Source organism: Mastigoproctus giganteus, chromosome 2, assembly GCF_048544385.1.
Source record: "Mastigoproctus giganteus isolate SK-2022 chromosome 2, ASM4854438v1, whole genome shotgun sequence".
Taxonomy (NCBI): domain Eukaryota; kingdom Metazoa; phylum Arthropoda; class Arachnida; order Uropygi; family Thelyphonidae; genus Mastigoproctus; species Mastigoproctus giganteus.
This window is the reverse complement of record NC_143576.1, coordinates 22,067,028-22,090,060: the sequence shown is the minus strand read 5'-3', so window position 1 is coordinate 22,090,060 and position 23,033 is coordinate 22,067,028. Positions and strand designations below refer to the sequence as shown.

The 23,033-nt window shown below is 38.4% G+C and overlaps 1 protein-coding gene across 5 annotated transcripts in view; it reads left to right on the top strand.

The window, feature by feature from the left end:
- Nucleotides 1–23,033, top strand: part of LOC150089212 (MBT domain-containing protein 1-like) — a 406,745-nt gene that overhangs the window by 239,683 nt on the left and 144,029 nt on the right. For all 5 annotated transcript variants that reach the window (XM_090388417.1, XM_090388411.1, XM_090388400.1 and 2 more), the window contains exons 11-12: nt 1,479–1,716; nt 7,867–7,946. In XM_090388417.1, the coding sequence (XP_090244543.1) occupies nt 1,479–1,716; nt 7,867–7,946 (318 nt within the window). The remainder of the gene's footprint in view (nt 1–1,478; nt 1,717–7,866; nt 7,947–23,033) is intronic.

Genomic DNA, 23,033 nt, shown 5'->3' with positions numbered 1-23,033 from the left:
AGATTCTTAATGCATGAAGAATCACTACTGATAATCAGATCAAGAGTATTACTCCCTCTAGTTGCCTCCCGAACATGCTGATATAGAAAACAATCATCCAATAAATCCTCAAAAGCCTTGCTAGTGTGTGGTGTGACCAACCCACAAATTCCAGTCAATATCTGGGAAATTAAAATCCCCCATTATAAGATTCTCTGATTTATTGGCCCACTCTATTTCCCTGTACAGTTTCTTATTATACTCATCAGAGTCATTTAGCCTATAGCACACTCCTACTCTCAATTTTGATCTCCCAATGCTTATGTCACACCAAACTGACTCGACACTGCACTGTCCAGCGATGTCGACTGGCTTCACTTCCTTGGATTTTATGTGTTTCTTAACTAATAGCATAACCCCTCCTCCCTTCCTATCCTGTCTATCCTTTCTGTACAAATTGTACTCCCCAAATTCCAGTTCTGCATTCCTTATATCTGTGTGACACCACGTCTCTGATATCCCAATAATATCTGCCTTTGATGTTTTGAGCAATACCTCAAATTCGTCAAACTTTTTAAAATTTATATTACTGCTATAACTGTCGATAATGCTGTTCAGGTTGCTAACAAACTGAACAGATATTTTGCATCTACACTGACATATTAAGAAACATTTTGTTGTGGAGATTACAGAAATATATTGAATTCTAACAGGGAGTTAAATGATTTTATAACAACTGATTGGAAAGTGGAAGAGAAATTATTGAAGCTAAAAGTACATAAGGTGCCTGCTGTGGATGGGATGATCTTTCCAGTTATATTAAAAGAGGCAACAAATTGCTAAGCAAAACTCCTTGGATTTAGGGGGGATTAAACATAAAGTTAGTAATTACAGTAATTAAATTTGACTTCTGTTCCAGGGAAAATAATGGGATCACTAGTTAAAGAAGCAATGCAGGACCATCTAGAGATGAATGCAATTATACAGAAATCACGCCACAGATTTGCATCTCTTTCTTCCAAACTATTCTGAGCAGATTAATCATATGCTCTGCACTTGTTAATAGTTCAGCTTCAAAATCACTGAACTGAATATTTCCTTTTTGCTTTTTACCTAGAACAGCCTTTTCCCGTATGGATTTTTTCCAAAAATTTACATCATACAAAAATATGTTCATACAGTATGCAGAAATGCCAGCAAGTTTCCTCTGGAATTGCAACCTGCTTACGTTACTAGAATACTATAAGTACTGTTAGTTTCCACAGTCTTTGCTTGGTTCCTGACTAAATAATGATTTGCTGATTACTTCATCTGCTGTGAGAAATATTATTAATTTTAGTTGTAAATAGAAGTTGCAGTTATTTTAAAATTTAAACCATTCCTTTACATTTTCAGGGTAGGAATGTGAAATGACAATTAAAACAATAAATTTGACTTAGTCACCATCTGCACAGTGTCATTGAAATAGTTTGGCCTTTAGTAAATTATTTTGTTTACAGGTATATGAAAGCCTGAAAAACAAATTCAAAATTGGAATGAAATTAGAGGTTGTTGATAAAAATCGCATTTCTGCTGTTAGAGTGGCCAAAGTCGTGGAAACTGTAGGTGGCCGTCTTCATGTAACTTATGAGACTTCTGAGGATGGTGATGAAGGATTCTGGTGTCATGAAAGGTCTCCACTAATTCATCCTGTTGGTTGGGCACAAGTAGTGGGACATGACCTCCGTGCCAGTCATGGTATGTCATCTTATTGTATACTTTTAATTTTCTATGTTAGGTTGCTTTGTTGAGAGTTTTGAATTAGTTATAGTGTAGTGTAGAACTGAGTTTCTGCTTCTTATTAGAAAACTCCTCAAAACAGATGTCATTTGTCATTTAATTATTAAAGAAATGTAATGTGCATAATGAAATTTGATATAATTTCATTATGCACATTGCATGATGTTCAGTATAAAAAGATGGAAGTTTATGATAGGTTTGTACATAAAGAAAGGAATTGAAGCACTATATTTATAAAATTGTTTTCAAAATGCTTAGTTTATAATATGTTGGAAGCAAAATCAGTAGAATAAGAGATATTCTACTGATTTTGCTAGTTGAAACAAGCTGCTGCTTGCCACTGGAATCTTTTCATTAAATGCAATTGCACATTTGTTAATAAAATTTAAAACACATTCAACTTAAGACTTTGATCGTGCAGATATAATTAGAATATAAACTTGGAGCATAAGAACACCAGAACCCTAGATGCAGTGCATTCATTGAGCGAATTAATGTGGAGATGAATTGCACTTCTTTCATATTTAATAATTGGAAGTAATCTGTGAAATTACAACCAGTAAGTTTAACCTGTATGCATTTATTAAACTAACTTAATATTAGATATACTTGAACTACAGAAAGAAGGAAAATCCCTTTACTTTTCCCCATAATTTCTTAATAACTTGTGTTTTTCCACTTTTGGTTTCTAGGTTGCATCACTCCTACTCCTGAAAAGAGAAAATATGGAAAATGTAAACTACTTACCTCCAAGTTCTGCAGACACTTTCAAACTAATCATAAGCATGAAGGCTCCAGCTCATTCTCAATCAAATGCTTTGAGAACACAGTAGGATGTCCCAAGGTTCCAACACCTCAAGCAGATGATCTGTTGGTTGAAACAGTGAACCAGAATCAGCGTGTACAATTTTGTACAGGCTGATTCTGATTTGTACAGTGGAATTGTTTCAGGTATCATCTGTGGTGATGTTTAAAACCTAATAGTACATTTGACTCGGTTGTTTTCTGAATGCAAGAAACCTTTTGAAAACCCCAACTATACAGTAATTTTACTGTATAGTTGGAGGATCCTGTCATTTCTCCAATTCTTTCTAAGACTGATCCCATTACAGTCTTGAAAAAAAGACTGTTTTAACTGTACGATTAAGTTTTCATTAACAACAGCCTGTCTGTTTACCACTAATTCAGTATATCACATATGAAGAGCTGCACTAACTAGTTGACAGACTACCTTCACTTGTGTATTATTGGAGATTTCAGTGTGGTTGCCACAATGGTGAAACTATAATTCAGAAAGAAGGAAACTAGTTGAGAATCACTGCCTGAGACCTTGGGGGAGGTAGGTCACTGGTAGTGACCTACCTCTCCCAAGTGTGATGGTTGAGGCAGAGCGTGGCACCGTTTGGTGTCACTCAGCACTATTAGCATTAGTAGAGGCATATGATGCAAGAAAGCAAGCTTATGCAGCATCAGCCAAAAAAAAAAAAAAAAAAAAAAAAAACCCTCCCATTTCACCCCTCCATTCATTCCAAATGCCTGTCCAGCTCAGCCTTAAATTTATTTAGGCTATTAGCTTCCACAACAAAAGATGGAAGCCTGTTCCACCAATTAACTACCCACTGGCTAAAGGCAAATTTCTGCACATCTATTCTACAACTATCTTTCCTCAATTTGAAACTGTGCCCCCCTCAGGTTCTTAGTCTGAGCAAGACAGGCGCCTCCGTAGCCAGGTGGGAAGAAGCAGTAGTGCGTATCACATGCTTCTTGATTAGACCGGGGTTCGAGCCCGTCACCACCAAATACGGAGGATGCGGAAAGGTCAGGGAATGACCACCGCATATCCCGGAACAATATGGCCCTAGTTGCTAATGCTCCTAAAAAAAAAAAAAACTAAAACTAAACTGAGCAAGACGAAGAATCCAATCAGCATTCAGCTTGCTCAACCCATTCAAGCTTTATACACCTCAATCAGATCTCCTCCCAGGGGCCTACTCTTCAGGCACTGCAATTTGCAGAACTAAACCTTTCTTGGTAAGGGCACTGCATTGTAACTATAGTCTTGAAAAAACTGAGTACAAAGAAGGCCTTGTTGGCCTTCTTTGTACTCGTTCTAGCTACTTATCTACTCTACATCCTTCCTAAAATAAGGCCTCCAGACCTGTTCAAAGTACTTTAGGTGCATCCTGACCATAACAGGATAATCACCTCCCTATCCCTGCTAGGAAAATTCCTATATATCATTGACAAGACTCCATGACCTGCCCTGGCAGCCCGTCTGCACTGCTCAGCGAACTTCATATTTGACTGCACAATTATCCCCAGGTCTTTTTCACTTTCCACTTCCCTAAGTGTAGTACCACACAGTTGGTACGTTTCTCTTCGGTTACTGCTACCCATATGCAGTACTTTGCAATGTTAAACTTCAGTTGCCACTTCTCAGCCCATTTTCCCAACTTGTTTAGATCCAATTGGAGTAGAGCACACTGTCTTTACTGTCGTTAACAACCCTGCCAACCTTTGTATCATCTGCAAACTTGGACATTAAACCTGATATACCTTCGTCAATATCATTGATAAATATACAAAACAGCAATGGGCCCAACACCAAACCCTGGGGAACTCCACTAATAACATTTGTCCACGAAGAGCAGTGTCCATTGATTACCAAGCTCTGTTGTCTCCCACTCAACTATCTCTTTATCCATTGCAGCAACTTACCCTTAATGCCATACCTCTCCAATTTGTACAGCAGTCTTCCATGTGCAACAGTATCAAAAGCTTTTCTAAAATCCAAATATATGATATCAAAATTATTTTTGCCATTCAGTTCCTTTGTGACCACATCATAGTATCCAATCAAATTGGTCAGACAAGACCTCCCTTTAACAAACCCATGCTGTGTCTTAACTATTATTGCAGTCTTGTCTAGATGACCCTGCAGTGCTTCTTTAACCAGTGATTCCATTATTTTCCCTGGAACACAATGCCAAGCCCATACTCACCAGATGTGAACCCTTGGGGTAATTGTGTCACCCTTTGAAACCCCCTTTTTGAATTGGTGATACATTTGCACACCTCCAGTCCATGGAGACCTTTCCTGAGTCCAGAGAAGCTGTCATAATTATGGTTAAGGGTTTGCTCACTTCCTTTGCTGCCTCCTTTAATATAAATGGATAGATCCCATCCACCCCAGGTGCATTCATTATGTTTAACTTCAGCAATTTCTCCTCCACTTTGCTCTGAGTTATTACAAAATCACTTAGCTCCCTGTTAGCATTTGATAAACTTCTGGCACTCCCCTCATTGAATAACTCCTCCTGCGTGAATGTAAATTCAAAATACTCCTTCAGTTTATCAGCCCCCATAACTGCCACTAGATGCAAAAGCTAAAATTTAAAAAAAGTCCATTTCCACAGCTGGATGAAGATGAGAAGTAGAAATATTGAACATACTGTAAGTGTGACGCAGGATGAAGTCAGTCATATTGAGGTGATAAGCAGAGTGGTTGGCTATAAAAGTTGAGACAGTTTCCAACGGACACTAGTGGAGCAAGTTGCACTGTCTCCCATATGGCTACCAGGACAAGACCCCCAGCCCGATCATCTGGAAGTTCTTCCTGTGCAACTGTGCTAGTGACCACCCAGAAAGGAAGAAGCCAGTGCATGAAGTAAAGCATCAGAATGAATATATTCATCATGCGAGCATACTATGAAGTAACGAAGCTAGAGGCAGACATGACAGTTTACAGGACAAAACTACACACTGGGTGGCTGGAACGGTTCCCAACTGTTCGGGTCACTGAACAGTGAATAGCAGACCAGAGATGGACCATCGTCAAGAAGAACCTGATAGCTCCTGCAGTCTTGGAAAAAATCAAACAGGATGCGAGTGGCCAACTACAAACAATAAGAAATCCAGACACAGTGGAACCAGAAGTGGAGCAGGAATAACAAGTACAAGAATTTCAACCCGTAGCAGCCAAAGTGGAAATAGACAAGATCGCGATATCCAGAATAGATGAAGAATGTAAGAAAGCCCTAGCAGAATTCAACAGAATGGACCCCACATCATACCGAAGCAGAGACCACACTTTTGGCAAGTCACTGCTACAGAATAGATCTCTGTGGCAGTGACTTTCCACAGAATAGAATCCTGTGGCAAGTCACATACCACCTCAAAAGGCAAATAATACTGGATTATCTCAACAATAAGAAAGTCATACTTGACACCGTCCACACGGTCATTTACTATACTTTTGTAGCAGCCACCTGGATAAATAGAAGGGAAACCAGAGAACAATATAACACAAAACACAGATACAAGAAATAACCAACCTGGGGAAAAAGGCTACATCAGAAGGTAGAAGAGATAAGGGTGAAGATGAGGCCAACTGACCCAGTACCAATCGGGTAACAGAAGTAAGAGGCGCCTCCGTAGCCAGGTGGGAAGGAGCAGCAGTGCGTAACACACGCTTCTTGATTAGACCGGGTTCGCGCCCGTCACCACCAAATACGGAGGATGTGGAAAGGTCAGGGAATAACCACCGCATATCCCAGAGCAATATGGCCTTAGTTGCTAATGCTCCAAACAACAACATAACATAACAGAAGTAAGAAGCTGATCAGAAAAGGGAAGGCCATCCTCAAGAAAAATAGCATGCACTGCAAACATGAGACCTATAATCAGAGAATCAAAGAATACCTTGACACCTTCAAGCAGAAACTCCAGGCACTCAGGAAGAGCACCATTACAGAGAGAGAGAGAGTGCCTAGAGGAAAACAAATAACAGGATATTTGATGAAAACGAGAGCCTTCTACGAGAAGAAGGAAGGCAACGGACCCCCCCCCCCACACACACACACCCACCCAGAAGCCACTCGAGGAGTTCTGGGGTAACCTGTGGAGTAGTGAAGTTAGCCATAATGGCCATGCCCCCCCGGATAGATCTAGAAAGTAAGAAGTACAACAGACAATCAGGAAGTTCCACAAACGACAAACCCAACCAATAGATAACATCCACAACTGCTGGTACAAGAAGTGTAGCTTTGGACTTTGGAGCTCTTGGACTCCGTAGCCTATAGCTGACTGACAGAGACATTGATCTACAAAGTCAACCCGACACTGACATGCTTCCTAGAAGCAACCATGGCAAAATGGAGGACCACCATCAAGACCAGACCAATCCCCATCAGAAGAGGAATCTTCCAGGGAGATGCCCTGAGCCCACTATGGTTCTGCCTGGCACCGAACTCACCGTACACCTTCTCTCACCTGATGTACATGGAAGACATCAAACTTTATGCTGCAACTGAGAATTATTGAAGAGTTCATTGTTGGTTGCATCAGGATGCAATTTGGTCTAGGCAAATGCAAGACCCATGGATTGCATCAAAGGACATCTAGTCAGACAAAACTACCAGCTGAAATCCGGTGAAGAGGTTGAAGCCATGACAGAGGGAGAGACATGCAAATATCTGGGGATATGCAGGCCCACCAGTAAAAAAACAAGGGGATCAAGGCTAACCTGACTAAAAATACCATCAGGGACCGAGAAGCCTGCTAAAATCAAAGCTTCAATTGATTAACCCTCAGTTTAGTAATATCTCTCATAAATAGCCAGGGATTATCAAGATGGCAGTGTGGTGGAAGAACGTCGTAGTAGTGCTTATTATAGAGATCTGCTTTAAAAACTGTGTCAATCATCGGCATGGTGCCAAAGAGCCTCCATAAGAGTCTAGCAGCAGTAGGCCTCCCAGAGAACACTTCATGGAATTCCAGAAAGCTGTAATCCTGAACACCTGTAGGATAGTAAGAGAGTTCCTCAACCAACAGTAACAACAATAATAATAATAACCGGACACACCAACCACCCCGTGCACTTGGTACTAGTACCAGTCATGGGGTGGAAAAAATCTCACAAAGGAGAAAAGGTTTTTTTAAAATAATAATTATTAGTAGTATTATTATTATTTGGTTAGATTTGTTGAAATTGATTTGACTTTAGATTTTCAGCACATTTATATAGGTTGCATGATGGTTGATTACTTTGCATAATTTATTTTATAAATCACGCCTTTTGACTTATATTTCTTTCTTCTTTTTTTTCAGAATATGCAAAACGATCTTTACAAAAAGCATTATTTCGAAAATTTGAAACAGATGATGCATCATGGGAAATGTTTCATCCGGTATGAATTTAATTTTCACATTTCAGTTTAAGAGCAATTATAAAGGATTAAGTGCTTGTGGTTGTGTAGAGCAGTGGTTCCCAAACTACTGAGATCTACTGACCCCTTCAAAAATGAAAACAAGTTTGCGTACCCCCCTGTGTGCGTGCATGATTTCTTAACCAATTGTTATATCAAATTATCTTCTATAAGTAGATTAGTTTATTCTAGTTTATTTTATTCTTAGTTTCTTCTAAATTGAGATAGCGAGATTTGGAAGCTAATCAATACTTACGAGTCCGTAGAAGTACCGTTCGAGAATTCCCGCCATTTTTACACGATAGCATAAGCTTAGTGTAGTATAGTGCATAATATAATATTGTCCATTAATCAGTAAATCTATTAATCTTGATAAACTTTATTGTCAATTAAATTGTATTTTTAACTCTATATATATATAACGACTTAATCGTAACAAATAATTAATACATAACTATAGTGGTACACGTGATACGGAAGTTGTATAAAGGGAACTCGTAGAAAACACTAGATACTGAAAAAATAAATATAGCGTTATAACTGTTTTGGGATATAACTTAAGGATTTAATTTTTGTTTTGAAATTTTATTGAATTAAATCGGAATCATGACTCTGACCAGAGCAGCAAAGCAAAAGGCTCAAGCTAATGGGAGTGCTGTGGTTCAGGGGAGAACTGAGGGGGGCAGTTGCCCTCTGAATCACAGTCTTTTAAAATGCACTGTTTGCTTGATGTTTGCGGAGCAGTCGGGTACGGGACATGATACTGCCAAGGGGGGTGTCTTTGTGTGTGCACGATGTAAGGAGTGCAAGGAAATCAGGCGACAACTCAGCGTTGTTATGGGCCTTTATGAGAGCTTGAAGGACAGGGTGGATGCCCTCGAAGGAAATAAATTGAGGGGCCCATCAAGCTCTCAGCTGCCCACATCAACGCCAGAGCTTGCACTTGGTCATCAGGCAACACAGAGGCAGCCCCCTAGGCAGAATGCGCTGGTCCCACAGGAACTAGTAGTTGTTGGTGACTCTATTGTCAGGGAAACGGGGAACATGCTTTGTAAAAAGGATAGGTGGAATAGGACCAGGGTATGTCTGCCAGGGGCAAAGGTTGATGACGTTGTAGAGCGGATATCATCTTTTAAGGGCACAAAAGGTGATATAGTTGTACACGTTGGCACTAATGATATTAAGAGTAGGAGACCGGCGGAATTACTTAGCAAGTACAGGTCACTGTTGAAAAAAAGCCGTGAATTAGGGTTGAATTTGAAAGTGTCTGCAATTCTGCCCAGACACGATAGGAGGGAGTATATGATGAGAGCCTTGTCGATCAATTCGGCCCTGGAGGGATTGTGCAAGGCTCAAGGGGTAGAATTTTTTTCAGCCTGGACTGTACTTGTTAACAGGAGAGATTGCTTCTACAGGGATGGGATACACTTAAATAGAAAGGGTGCAAGAATTTTTGCTGATGCTGTCGAGGCAGTGTTAGGTGGGTCGGAAAACTGCTAGTTGGGGGGGATACAAGGACTAATAGATTAACAGTAGCCACTGGCAGAGGTGGAAGTGATTCTTGCACTGCTTCTATTGAAATGAGCAGAAGCCTGAAAAACAAGATGCAGGATATTTCAGAGACTGCTGGGAGTCATTGCGGTACAAGTAAACACATGGGTTGTGTTAGGGTAGCTAAGAATAGCAACAGGTGCATGTATACCTGCGTGTACACCAATGCTAGGAGTTTGGTAAATAAATTTGATGAATTTGAGGTATTGCTCAAAACATCAAAGGCAGATATTGTTGGGATATCAGAGACGTGGTGTCACACAGATATAAGTAATTCGGAACTGGAATTTGGGGAATACAATGTGTATAGAAAGGATAGAAAGGACAGGAGGGGAGGAGGGGTTATGCTATTAGTTAAGAAACACATAAAGTCCAAGGAAGTGAAGCCAGTCGACATCGATGGACAGGGCAGTGTCGAGTCAGTTTGGTGTGACATAAGCATAGGGAAATCAAAATTGAGAGTAGGAGTGTGCTATAGGCCTAATGACTCTGATGAGTATAATAAGATATTGTACAGGGAAATAGAGTGGGCCAGTAAATCAGAGAGTCTTATAATGGGGGATTTTAATTTCCCAGATATTGACTGGAATTTGTGGGTTGGTCACTCGCACACTAGCAAGGCTTATGTGGATTTATTGGATGATTGTTTTCTACATCAGCATGTTCGTGAGGCAACAAGAGGGAGCAATACTCTTGATCTGATTATCAGTAGTGATTCTTCATGCATTAAGAATCTGCAGATAAATGAACCACTAGGTGGCAGTGATCACAGTGTGTTGAAGTGGGATTTACTCAAGGAGGTAACTACCATCAGAGGTAGAGGGAAGGGTTTTTGTTTTCGTAAAGGCAAATATGATGGTCTGAGACAGTATTTAAATTCTATACAGTGGGACCAACTGACGATGTTACCAACAGCAAACTCAAAATGGGAAGCATTCAAGGAACTAATCTTGGAGGCTACCAGGCTTTACATACCAACTAAGAAATATTGTTCAAGGTTTAGGCCTAAATGGTTGTCAGATGAACTAATGAGACATGTGGCAGAGAAGAAAGATGCATGGGATACATACAAATTAATGGGTGACATGGAAGCCTATGATAGATATAAGTTGGTCTGTAACCAAGTCACAAAGGAGATTAGGCAGGCAAAGGCAGACTACGAAAAATCCTTGGCAAAGGATGCAAAGAAAAACAGAAAAGAGTTCTTTACATATTTAAACTCAAGAAGGAAAGGGATGAATCAGATTGGTCCACTGGATATTGATGGTTCAACAGTTGAGGATCCTGCTCAGGTGGCTAACAATCTAAACGAGTATTTTGCATCTACATTCACGCATGAGGAGTTATTCAAGAAGGAGAATGATGTAGGTAAAGTAAACATTGGCAGGGAGCTGGATGATTTTGTAATAACTGAGAGGGAAGTGGAGGAGAGATTGTTGAGGATAAACATAAAAAAGGCACCTGGGGTGGATGGGATCTATCCAGTTATATTAAAGGAGGCAGCAAAGGAAGTAAGCAAACCCCTAGCCATAATTATGAGAGCTTCTTTGGACTCAGGGGAGGTACCCATAGACTGGAGATGTGCAAATGTAACCCCAATTCACAAAGGAGGATCAAAGGCTGACACAAGTAATTATAGACCTGTTAGTTTAACTTCTGTTCCAGGTAAATTAATGGAGGCACTGGTTAAAGAAGCACTGCAGGATCATCTAGACAAGAATTCAGTTATAGCTCAGACGCAGCATGGTTTTGTTAAGGGCAGGTCTTGCCTGACCAATTTGATTGGATACTATGATGTAGTCACAAAAGAACTGGATGCAGGGAATAACTTTGATATTATATATTTGGATCTTAGAAAGGCTTTTGATACTGTTGCACATGGAAGACTGCTGCACAAATTGGAGCAGTGTGGCATTGGAGGCAAATTGCTGCTATGGATAAGGGGATGGTTGAGTGGCAGAAGACAGAGAGGGGTAATCAATGGACACTGCTCAACGTGGACTAATGTTATTAGTGGAGTTCCTCAGGGTTCAGTGTTGGGTCCGTTGTTGTTTTCGGTGTTTATGAATGATATTGATGATGGGATATCAAGTTTAATGTCCAAGTTTGCAGATGATACAAAGGTTGGCAGGGTTGTTAAGGACACTACTGACGCTATGCTGCTGCAACAGGATCTGGAAAGGTTGAGCGGATGGGCTGAGAGGTGGCAAATGAAGTTTAACATTGACAAATGTAAAGTACTACATATGGGAAACAGTAACCCCAGAGCAACGTATCAACTCTGCGGTACTACGCTGACAGTGGTGGAGAATGAAAAGGACCTGGGGGTAATTGTGCAGGCAGATATGAAGTTCTCTGAGTAGTGCAGACGAGCTGCAAGAGTAGCTCATGGTGTCTTGTCAATGATATACAGGAATTTTTCTAGCAGGGATAAGGAGGTGATTATTCCCTTGTATAAGGCAATGGTTAGGCCACATCTTGAGTACTGTATACAGGTCTGGAGGCCTCATTTCAAGAAGGATGTAGAGCTGCTGGAACGGGTACAGAGAAGGGCAACAAGATTAGTGAATGGAACAAAGGGTTGCTCTTACGAAGAAAGGCTTAAGTTTTGCAAATTACAGAGTCTGGAGACTAGGCACCGGCGAGGTGATCTGATAGAGGTGTATAAGGCTTTGAATGGGTTGAGCATGCTCAATGCCAATGGGATTCTTCATCTTGCTGAGAATAATCACCTCAGAGGGCATAAATTCAAATTGAGGAAGGACGGATGTCGGATAGATGTGCGGAAATTTGCCTTTGGCCAGCGGGTGGTTGGTTGGTGGAACCGACTTCCATCACTTGTTGTTGAAGTTGATAGCCTAAACAAATTTAAAGCTCAACTGGACAGGTATTTCGAACGAACGGAGGGGTGAAATGGGAGTGGTGTGTGTGTTTTTTTTTTTTTTTTGGCTGATGCTGAATAAGCTTGCTTTCTTGCATCATATGCCTCTACTAATGCTAATGCTAATGCTAATGCGTGCTGAGTTGTCTGAAAAGAAAATTCAAAGTTTTATGTTTAAAACAACTCAACTTTATTCTATCTTTACATAAATGTATAATAATAACTTTATTTATCATCAGTTTGCTATACATAGAACGAATGATTTGACCAGTTCCAGAGGGTCATTTCGTGGACCCCCTGGAACTGGTCTACAGACCCCAGTTTGGGAACCACTGGTGTAGAGGATTATTTATCATGTTAGGTTTCATTACAATTACAGCATCAGAATTCATTTGCTTTTAGTGTGGCTGTTTATAATTATTTTTTGTAATGCATTTGAGAGAAGGACATAATGTGGTTGTTTTTAATAAATTAATTAAACCATGATTTCTTTAACTGAATTTTATTTCATAAAAAGTATTGCATAAAGTAAGTTAAATTCTCACACAATAGAACTACTTAATAATTGCTGTTTCTGATGCCCCTGTTGAATTCTGTCATCAGGCCTAAGAATTGAGATATTAATGAAACCAAAATTACAAGTCAGTTTTAAATGTGGAAAATGCAGAGATGTGCATAAAGATCAGGAGAAAAGATAGATATGGCTTGTTAACCTTCCTGGGTAGATCAGTATGCTTGCAGACATTAGGGAAACAAACCCAAATGGTGGTCGGAGAGGGAAATATATTAAATAATTGCCTACAGAAAATTGTATATGAAGTTACTAAGGATAAATGGAACCATATACAGGTAACCGCCATACAACACGGTTTCGCTCTAACATAATTGATAAATCTAACGTGATATCTTGGTTATTTCTCATAAAGATATTGTAATTAATCTCATGGGGTCTTTAAACAAAATTCATACGAGACTAAAATTCACTTTAGAGGAGGAGAAACCTGGAGAGAAATCTATAAATTTTCTTAAATTTATGTTAACAAGAGTCAATGATAACATACATTTTAAAATATACCGCAAACCAACAAACACAGGAAAATTTTTATGTTATTTGAGTTATCACCCTTTTACTTATAAAAGAAATATCATTTTCAGCCAATTTTACAATGCATACAGATATAGTTCGACACAGGAATCTCTTAATAATGCGCTTAAGGAACACTCTACAAGATTTTTGAACAGGGGATATGCATTAAGTATAATTGAGAGTATTCAACGTCAGATGAAACAAAAATTAGAATCGGTTTCATTTAGTAAGAACACTACACAAAAATACTTTATTAAAGTTCCTTATGTACAACAGTGGTATAAACAATTTATTAATATTTTTAAAAACACGGAATTTAAAATTGTTGCACAGCCCATAAGTAAACTTAACACAGTATTGAAGATGAGGAAGACAACTACAACTGTTAATATGGAACATACCAACATAGTCTATAACATTGTGTGTGGGGAATGTAAACTCTTTTTACATTAGTTCTACCCAAAATTATCTATCGATGCGAATTCAACAACACCAGGCATCAGTGGGGCAAATAGAACAGGTGCGTCTGAACTTTCCTTTCACGCCATCCATGAGGAACCACCTTTTTCTTTTTAATGAGGCAAGAATAATTAATATACAATGTTCTTAATAGCCGAAACACTTGAAATGAAGTTAAACCCTAATTCTATAAATGTATATAGCACTGTTTACGTTGGTTAACAAAATAATCTCGCCACGGAGCGCTAATTTTAATTGAATAAGAGAGAGTGGATATTGTTAAGTTAGTCACTTTACTTCTTATGAGCATGGATCATACTGAAATAACTTAAGTCCATTATTAAGAAGTTTAGTCAAAAATATTTCAAGATATTTTGACAATTGTCTTCTCTTTCCGATCTGTTATTGCTGGTTGGTTTAGTTTTGGGTGAGTTGATGTACATCGGCTGCGTTTTGCTCTTCCTTATGGCAGTAAGTAAATAATGGAAATTGAAGACAAGATTAGTTTTTAATAAATATTAACTATACTTTTAAAAAGCATAATTGCATTATATGCTTGGACCTTTTTTTATATAATATAACGTACTAATCGGATTAATTTGATGTGAGCGTCAGGCAGTAGGAATTTCCTATCAAAAGGTATGAGCAATTCTTTATATTTTTCAAAAAAGGTAACCCCCATATAACACAGTACTTCTACAACACGGTTTCGCTCTAACATGATTGATAAATTGCGGCAATCCTTGCACAACATGGTACTTATATAACTCGGTTTCGTTCTAACACGGTATGAGAATTGCAAGAAATCTCGCATAACACAGTATTTTTGGGAAAACCCTGCTGCATATTATGTTAGATGTAATTTTCAACGTTTCCATTCTTTTTTGTTAATCCCTGCTGTTGACTCGCTAGTCATCATCACCTTTGTGATATTTTTCTAAAGCACATTTCTGGAGGTCATTACCATAAAACAATAAAAGCAATTTGCAGTATCCAGTTTATTGGGCTTTTCTGTTAGTAATCAGTTATAAACAGGTAGTAAACTCGATCTTCTTGCATTTGCTATAGTACCGATAGCTGGAATTCCGTGGGTTTTCACGTCATTATGGTGAAATGTGTTCCCTTCCATGAAATATTCGATCATTATAAAAAACAAAAATTTTCAGAAACTCATTACTCCATATCTCACTTGTGCATGCTGTTATTAATTGCTTATAATTTTTACTGTTTTAAATTTTACAATAACAAAAAAAAAAAACAGTGAACAGAAATATCAGTTAGTTAGTATGTACATATTACAGTACGTATTAATTAAGCTATGTACGTAAGTGTAAATTTATTTTTATTTTTCTAACACTAAAATATTCTTCCAATTTTCGCGTATGATTTAACTTTGTTAATTGGTAAGGTAATAAAGTTAAATTTGCGCTTTATATCTTTAAAGCAGGATCCACTGTATTTTGTTGGGAGATTCCTGGTTAGATTTTGTGCTTGTTTGAGACCATAAAAAATTGTGACTTCGAAGCATGCAGTCCTGACTTTTAAAGAGAGCAGAAGATACACGAAATCTAGATACTGCAGAAGAGATTGTGCTTAGCAGTGATGAAGAGGAAGAAAATTAAATGAACGTACATCATCTGACATATAAGTATCACAGTTTGTAAGGTAAGACGTTTGTTCAGTTATTACTATTTAAGTTACTACTGTTATAAAAATAAAGTTAAAATATTAAATTATTACTACTATAAAAATTAAGTTTCCGATAGTTATAAAAAAATGGTGCATTTTTGTTAGCTTCTGGAACATAACTCCTCTTTTTGTACTGATCCTTAGTCCTGTATAACACGGTTTCACATTACATGAGATTTTGTAGGAACTAAACTACCATGTTATACAAGGGTAACCTGTATTTGTGTATTTAATAATTAACTAAAATATATATGTAAGTTATTCTACATATTTTATTTTATTTAATTATTTAAAAATTTTTGATTTTTTTTAAAAAATTAACCGTAGATAAAATATTTTTAAGCAATAAATACTAATAAATTTTATTCTAAAAGACTTACCTAATCAGAAAAGTTTTGGCAGCTTTTCCTAACTTTATAGGGTAGAGTATTATTAGGAATTGGAGAGGAAGCTTATTTATATATTATGAATAGCCTATCCTAGATCCCAAAAGATGAGTAGGTTCTGCATGTGATCATTGTTGATGCATAGTTCTATTTTAAATGCAGTGTGAGGAGATTGAGGAAAGCGAATAAGGGCTAATAGGATTAAGGTGTATTATGTAGTAATAGAATTAAGAGGTACAGAGCTTTATATTCAGGGGTTGTTGAGAACTTTTATGAGGGGGGAAACTACTAAAGTGAGGATTAATCCATTGATTTCTTCCAAAGTATTATATCAATCGATTGATTAACCCTCAGTTTAGTAATTCCCTAAACAGGGATTATCAAGATGGTAGTGTGCAGGAAGAAGAGGGGGGGGATGAACGTTTGTAGTAGTGCTCATTACAGAGATCTGTTTGTTGTTTTACAAACCAGTAACACTGATCTAGAATTTGAGGTTCATCTTAATTAAACAGAGAATATTATTAATAAATATCACTTGAATAGAAATTTCTAATGAGCAATTAAAGAAGACTTTTTAAGTTGTGGAAATACAGGCATACATTAAGACTTAAATACGGGCACACCCCGACTTAAGTAATACTCGACTTAGTTAAATTTGGCCTTACACACGTTTTTGCTGGCCAGTGCAAATTTAAAAAAAAATATGGAAACGTATTTTGAATCCATAGCAATAAATGGAGGATTATGAAATTATCATGGGTAAATAATGTAATAACAGTATTTCTTAGTTGGTATGAAAAGCCTAATAGCATCCAAGATTAATTCCTTGAATGTTTCCCATTTTGAATTTGCTGTTGGTAACATCATCAGTTGATCCCACTGTGTAGAATTTAAAATCTGTCTCAGACCACTATAGTTACCTTTAGAAAAGCAAAAATCCTACCTTTTGCCCCTGATGGTAGTTATGTCTTTATGTAAATCCCACATCAGCACACTGTGATCACTGCCACCTAGTGGTTCCTTTATCTGTAAATTCTTAATGCATGAATAATCACTGCTGATAATCAGATCACGAGTATTACTCCCACTGGTTGCCTATCTAACATGCTGCTGTAGAAAACGATCATCCAATAAATCCACAAAAGCCTTGCTAGTATACGAGTGACCAATCCACAAGTTCTAGTTAATATCTGGGAAGTTAAAATCCCACATTATGACACTGATATATTGGCCCACTCTATTTCTCAATATAATTATTCATTATACTCATCAAAGTCATTAGGCTGCCTATAACATACTGCTACCCTAATTTTTGCTTTCCCAGTGCTTATGTCACACCAAACTGATTCAACATTGCACTGTCCACCCATGTCAACTGGATGAACTGTCTTAGATTTTGTGTGTTTCTTAACTAACAGCATAACCCCTCCTGCCTTCCTATCCTGGCTATCCTTCCTGTACACGTTGTACTCTCCAAATTCCAATTCTACATTTCTTATATCTGTGTGACACCACATCTCTAATATCCCATCAATATCTGCCTTTGATGTTTTGACCAGCACTTCAAATTCATCAAATTTATTTACTAAACTCCTAGTATTGGTGCATATGTAAGTATACATGCATCTGTTCTTATTCTTAGTTACCCTAACCCAGTCCACGTTTTTACTTGTTCCACAACTTGCAGGTTCCAATAGAAGCAGTGCGGGAATGACTTTCGCCTCTCACTGCGTCTTCTGTTAATGTATTCGTGTGTGTTTCTCCTCAAGCTAGCAGTTTTCTGACCCACCTAACACTGCCTCGATAGCATTAGCAAATATTCTTGCACCCTTTCTATTTAAGTATATTCCATCCCTGTATAAATAGTCTCTCCTGTTAACAAGCACAGACCATGCTGTGTGTGTGTGTGTGTGTGTGTGTGTGTGTGTGTGTGTGTGTGTGTGTGTGTGTGTGTGTGTGTGTGTGTGTGTGTGTGTGTGTGTGTGTGTAGGCGCTTCCGTAGCCAGGTGGGAAGGAGCAGCAGTGCGTAGCACACACTTCTTGATTAGACCGGGGTTCGAGCCCGTCACCACCAAATACGGATGATGCGGAAAGGTCAGGGAATGACCACCGCATATCCCGGAGCAATATGGCCTAAGCTGCTAATGCTCCTAAAAACCAAACAACAACAACAACAGCTGTGAAAAATTCTGCATATGAGCCTTGCACAATCTCTTCAGGGGCCCAGTTGATTCACACTGCTCATCATATACTCCCTCCTATCGTGTCTGGGCAGAATTTCACATACTTTCAAATTTCACAGAATTTCAGACACTTTCACACCCTTTCAAATTCAACACTAACTCACTACTTTTTTTCTACATTGACCTGCACTTGTTAAGTAATTTCGCAGTTCTCCTACTCTTAATGTCATTAAGACAACGTGTTGAACAGCATTATGCATTATGCCTTGGGGATTACCCCGTGTTGCCTGATGATGACGTGTAAGCTCTAGCATTGATGTCAGCAGCCAAGAGCTTGATGGCCTCTTCCCAATTTAAATCTTTCAAGGGTATCTACCCTGTTCTTCAAGCTCTCATAAAGGCCCATAATGCTGAGTTGGCATATAACTTCCTCACATCAATGCTCTTCAGAATTTCTAGGAAAGAATGGGGACTAAAAAACAATACTCTCCGTATCTTGTATTGTGTACCGTCTTTATCCCAGTATTATCATATGCCTCCTGTATTTAGTTTCAAAGGACGAGCCTTCTTAACGTAAAATGTAAACTGGATACTGTACAAAGGTCTTTTCTCTTGGCACTACTTTGAACAGGCTGTACAGTCTCCACACCAGCGCTACAAGCTATTGCAGGAACTGTACCCGCTGATCTTCATGTTATTTATGGAGGTCTCTGCTATTTTATTAGGAAAGTAATACCTATTACCCTCCTTAATATTATTACTGTCGATCCAACTGCTGACGCAAAGAAAGAAAAAGAGAAATACTGGAATCTTCTAACCAACTGATAGCAATCCAGTTGGTCCTTGTCTACTAAAGGTATTGTAACCACACCAACGGTACAAATTATTGCAGGTAAATGAGATGTCAGGCCTGACATCTGATTTACATCTCCCAACACTGTACAGAAATGGTTCTTCTCCATTCTCTGCACATCATACTAAATAACAAGTCATGGATCATTGAATGCGAAGTTCTTACAGTTTAATCTGACCACTACAGATTCTTGCTTATACCGTGGCATCAAGGACTGGCAACACATCTCAACTACATCTCATCGCTTTGCTCCTGGAAATGAACACGATATAATTACAAATTAAATTTATTTACATCAGATTTACACGATTTAATTACATCCTCACACTCCTTACATCAAGCAAACATGCAAAGACATCTCCCCCCCCCTTTGGCAGTATCATGTCCCATTCATGATAGCTCCACAAACAACAAACAAGCAGTACATATCAAAAAGCTATACATATAACAAGCAATACATATCAAAAAACTATCCCCCCCTGTTCTCCCCCGAGCCAAGCACTTCCACTACCTTCGCGTCTTGCTTTCCTGCTCTGTCTGATCTGAGGCAGGAAAGATTTTTATTCAATTTTACTACAATTAAAAATATTACACTAAACTTATATCCCAATGCAGTAATAACACTATATACAGCCACTCCCAGATTAACGTAAGGGTTGCGTTCTGTGGAATTCTACGTAACTCGGAATTTCTCCCATGCCGGTGCAGCACTCGCAACTGTGCTCACTGAATTGATTGAATCAAAAAAGAAATGTTCGACTAACATGTGAATAGAATTATTTATTGTATTTATTCAATTTTTTATCTCATGCACAGGAAAAATTACAAAAGCATGCAATTTAAATTTCAAAATTATAAAATTACAAAAAAGAGAGGAGACAGGCATAACATCAGTAAGTTTTACCTCTCGAGCATCCTTGCCAGAATTGATGTCTTCAGCTGATAAGTACGCCGCTGCAGAGGTTGAGGGCTGTGGAGATTTAGCAGAGGTCGGCCGCTCAACCTTAGGAAAAAACATTAATGGATGACTGGACGGTGGCTTTTCATCATAGATTTCTTTGTAGCAAGCAAGCATATCATTCATCCCTCTGTTAACTTTTCAGAATCGTTTGAGTGAGGATCCATCTTCTCAAATCTCACCATTGTCGATGCAATTTCACGAAATGCCATTGCCGTCTGTCTGGTGATGAAGCATCTTGGCTCCTCATTTGTCCCATGTCCTTGAGCTTCCTCGGCATTTTCTTCTTTCACTATCGCTGCCTGCAAGTCAATAAGTTCTTCTTTAGATAATTCCTTCTCTTCTTCCTCTATTAACTCCTCCAAGTCTTTGGCAGCAACCTCCGACTGAAGTATCTCTGCAACCTTTACAATCTTATCTGTAACCTCTTCATACGATTTGTCTTCTTCAAACCCTTTGAAGCCTTTTATGTGCCGTGGGCATATTTTCTTCCATGCGCCATTAAAACAACTTTTAGTAATTTCCTCCCAGGCCTTAATGTTTAAGACGGCGTGGTATATATTGTAAGATTTCCAAAAGTGTCTTAACGTAAAATTTTTCTCACCGTCTACTGCAGACAGTGCGTGAGCAAATGTTGTGTGTAAATAGTATGCTTTTAAATTCGAAATAACACCCTGATCCACCCTGGTTGGGTGAGTGAAGTCGTGTTTGCCAGTAAAAAAATGACCCTCACATTCAAATTGAAATTATCTAGATGTGTAGGATGTCCAGGAGCATTATCTAATAGAAGCAAAATCTTTGAGAGGAACGTTGTTGATTTTACAATATTTTTCAACCTCGGGAATGAAGCAGCATTTAAACCAATCCTCAAAGAGAGATATTGTTATCCATGCTCTCTGGTCCGATCGGAAAAATACGGGTAGGGTGGCTTCATTGATGCCCTTAAATGCACAAGGATTTCCAGAATGTTACACAAGCAGTGGTATTAATCTATAATCTCCCGCTACATTTGTCCGAAGAAGAGTGTGGTCCTATCTTTTGAAAGAGTAGTAGTTGTGGCATGTGATGCAAGAAAGCAAGTGTATGAGCTTATGCAGCATCGGCCAAAAAAAAAAAAAATTTACAAAACAATTCCCTCTAAATGTTTGTCCAGTTCCTCCTTAAATTTATTTAACCTATCAAATTCCACAATGACAGATGGAAGTTTGTTCCAGCAATTAACCACCCGCTGGCTAAAGGCAAATTTCCACACATCTATTCTACCTTGAAACCTGGCATTGACTTTTCCTCTTTGGCAATGTATGCTCAATCTGGCATATTTTTTCAATACAGAGCAGTCTTGGCAACCTTAAAAATTTGCTTCATTTAATAGCTACCTTCATCAGTAATTTTTTCCAGCAAATCACAAAATTTCTCTGCAGCTGCAGAATCAGCACTGGCGACTTCACCGCATACTTTAATGTTTTGGAAACCAGCACGCTGCTTGAACCTATTAAAACACCCGTTGCTTGCCACGAACTTTTTTTGGGGCTCGCCCTACTTATCCTTAATATCTTCATAAATACTTCTTGCTTTTGCTTGAATGACCATTGGACTCGGGCACTTGCTTCTGAATCTGATTTTCCATCCATATTATTAATAGCTGTTCCATCTTTGATATAGCACCTTAATGCTGTTTTGTGATCACTGTTGATCTTAAGTGCATTGATCCTTTGAAATGTTCTTTTATACGTGCACCGGCCCATAAAGTAGTATTCACTGTTCAAAAGCGAGATCTAATTCCCTTGCAATAGATGACAAACTTTGTCCTGCTTCGCACTTCTTAATCATTTCTAAATCGCTTTTGTTTTGTTTCCTGGCACTGCCAGCACTTGTACTTTTCATTGGTCATTTTCCTTTCATCATTGTAATATGTAAATAGAAATGAAGAGAAGTTCCTGAAAATTTGTTTTTTATATGATTGAAGATTTCAGTGAAGGGGAACTAATTTCACCATAATACTGTAACGTAAAAACCCAGAGAATTCCAGTTATCGGGATTATCACAAATCCAATAAGAACGAGTTTACTACCCTTTATAATAGATTGCACTAACAGAAAAGCAAAACCCAATTAACCAGAAAGTGCAAATTTTTTTAATTGTGTTTTTGGTTGTGACCTCCAGAAACGTGCTTTAGAAAAATATCACATAGACATTCAAAATTGATTTTTATAATGGGAACATTAGCATTAGTAGAAGCATACGATGCAAGAAAGCAAATTTATGCAGGATCAGCCAAAAAAAAACTCACTCCCATTTCACCCCTCCGTTTATTCCAAATACCTGTCCAGCTCAGCCTTAAATTTATTTAGGCAATCAACTTCCACAACAATAGATGGGTCTGTTCCACCGATCAACTACCCACCAGCTAAAGGCAAACTTCAGCACATCTATCCTACGGCTGTCTTTCCTCAATTTGAATTTATGCTATCTCAGGTGATTATTCTGAGCAAGAGTAAGAATCCCATCAATTTGAATTTATGCTATCTCAGGTGATTATTCTGAGCAAGAGGAAGAATCCCATCAGCATTGAGCATGCTCAAACCATTCAAGGCTTTATACACCTCGATCAGATCACCTCGCAGGTGTCTAGTCTCCAGACACTATATTTTGCAAAACTTAAACCTTTCTTCGTAAGAGCAACCTTTTGTTCCATTCACCAATCTTGTTGCCCTTCTCTGTACTCGTTCCAACAGCTCTACATCCTTCTTAAAATGAGGCCTCCAGACCTGTATACAATACTCAAGGTGTGGCCTGACCATTGCCTTATACAAGGGGATAATCACCTCATTATCCCTGCTAGAAAAATTCCTGTATATCATTGACAAGACACCATGAGCTACTCTTGCAGACCATCAGCACCGCTCAGAAAACTTCATATCTGCCTGCACAATTCAATTTAGATAAATATCACAAAGACATTCAAAATTGATTTTTATAATGGTAATTAAAACATTAGCATTAGTAGAAGCATATGATGCAA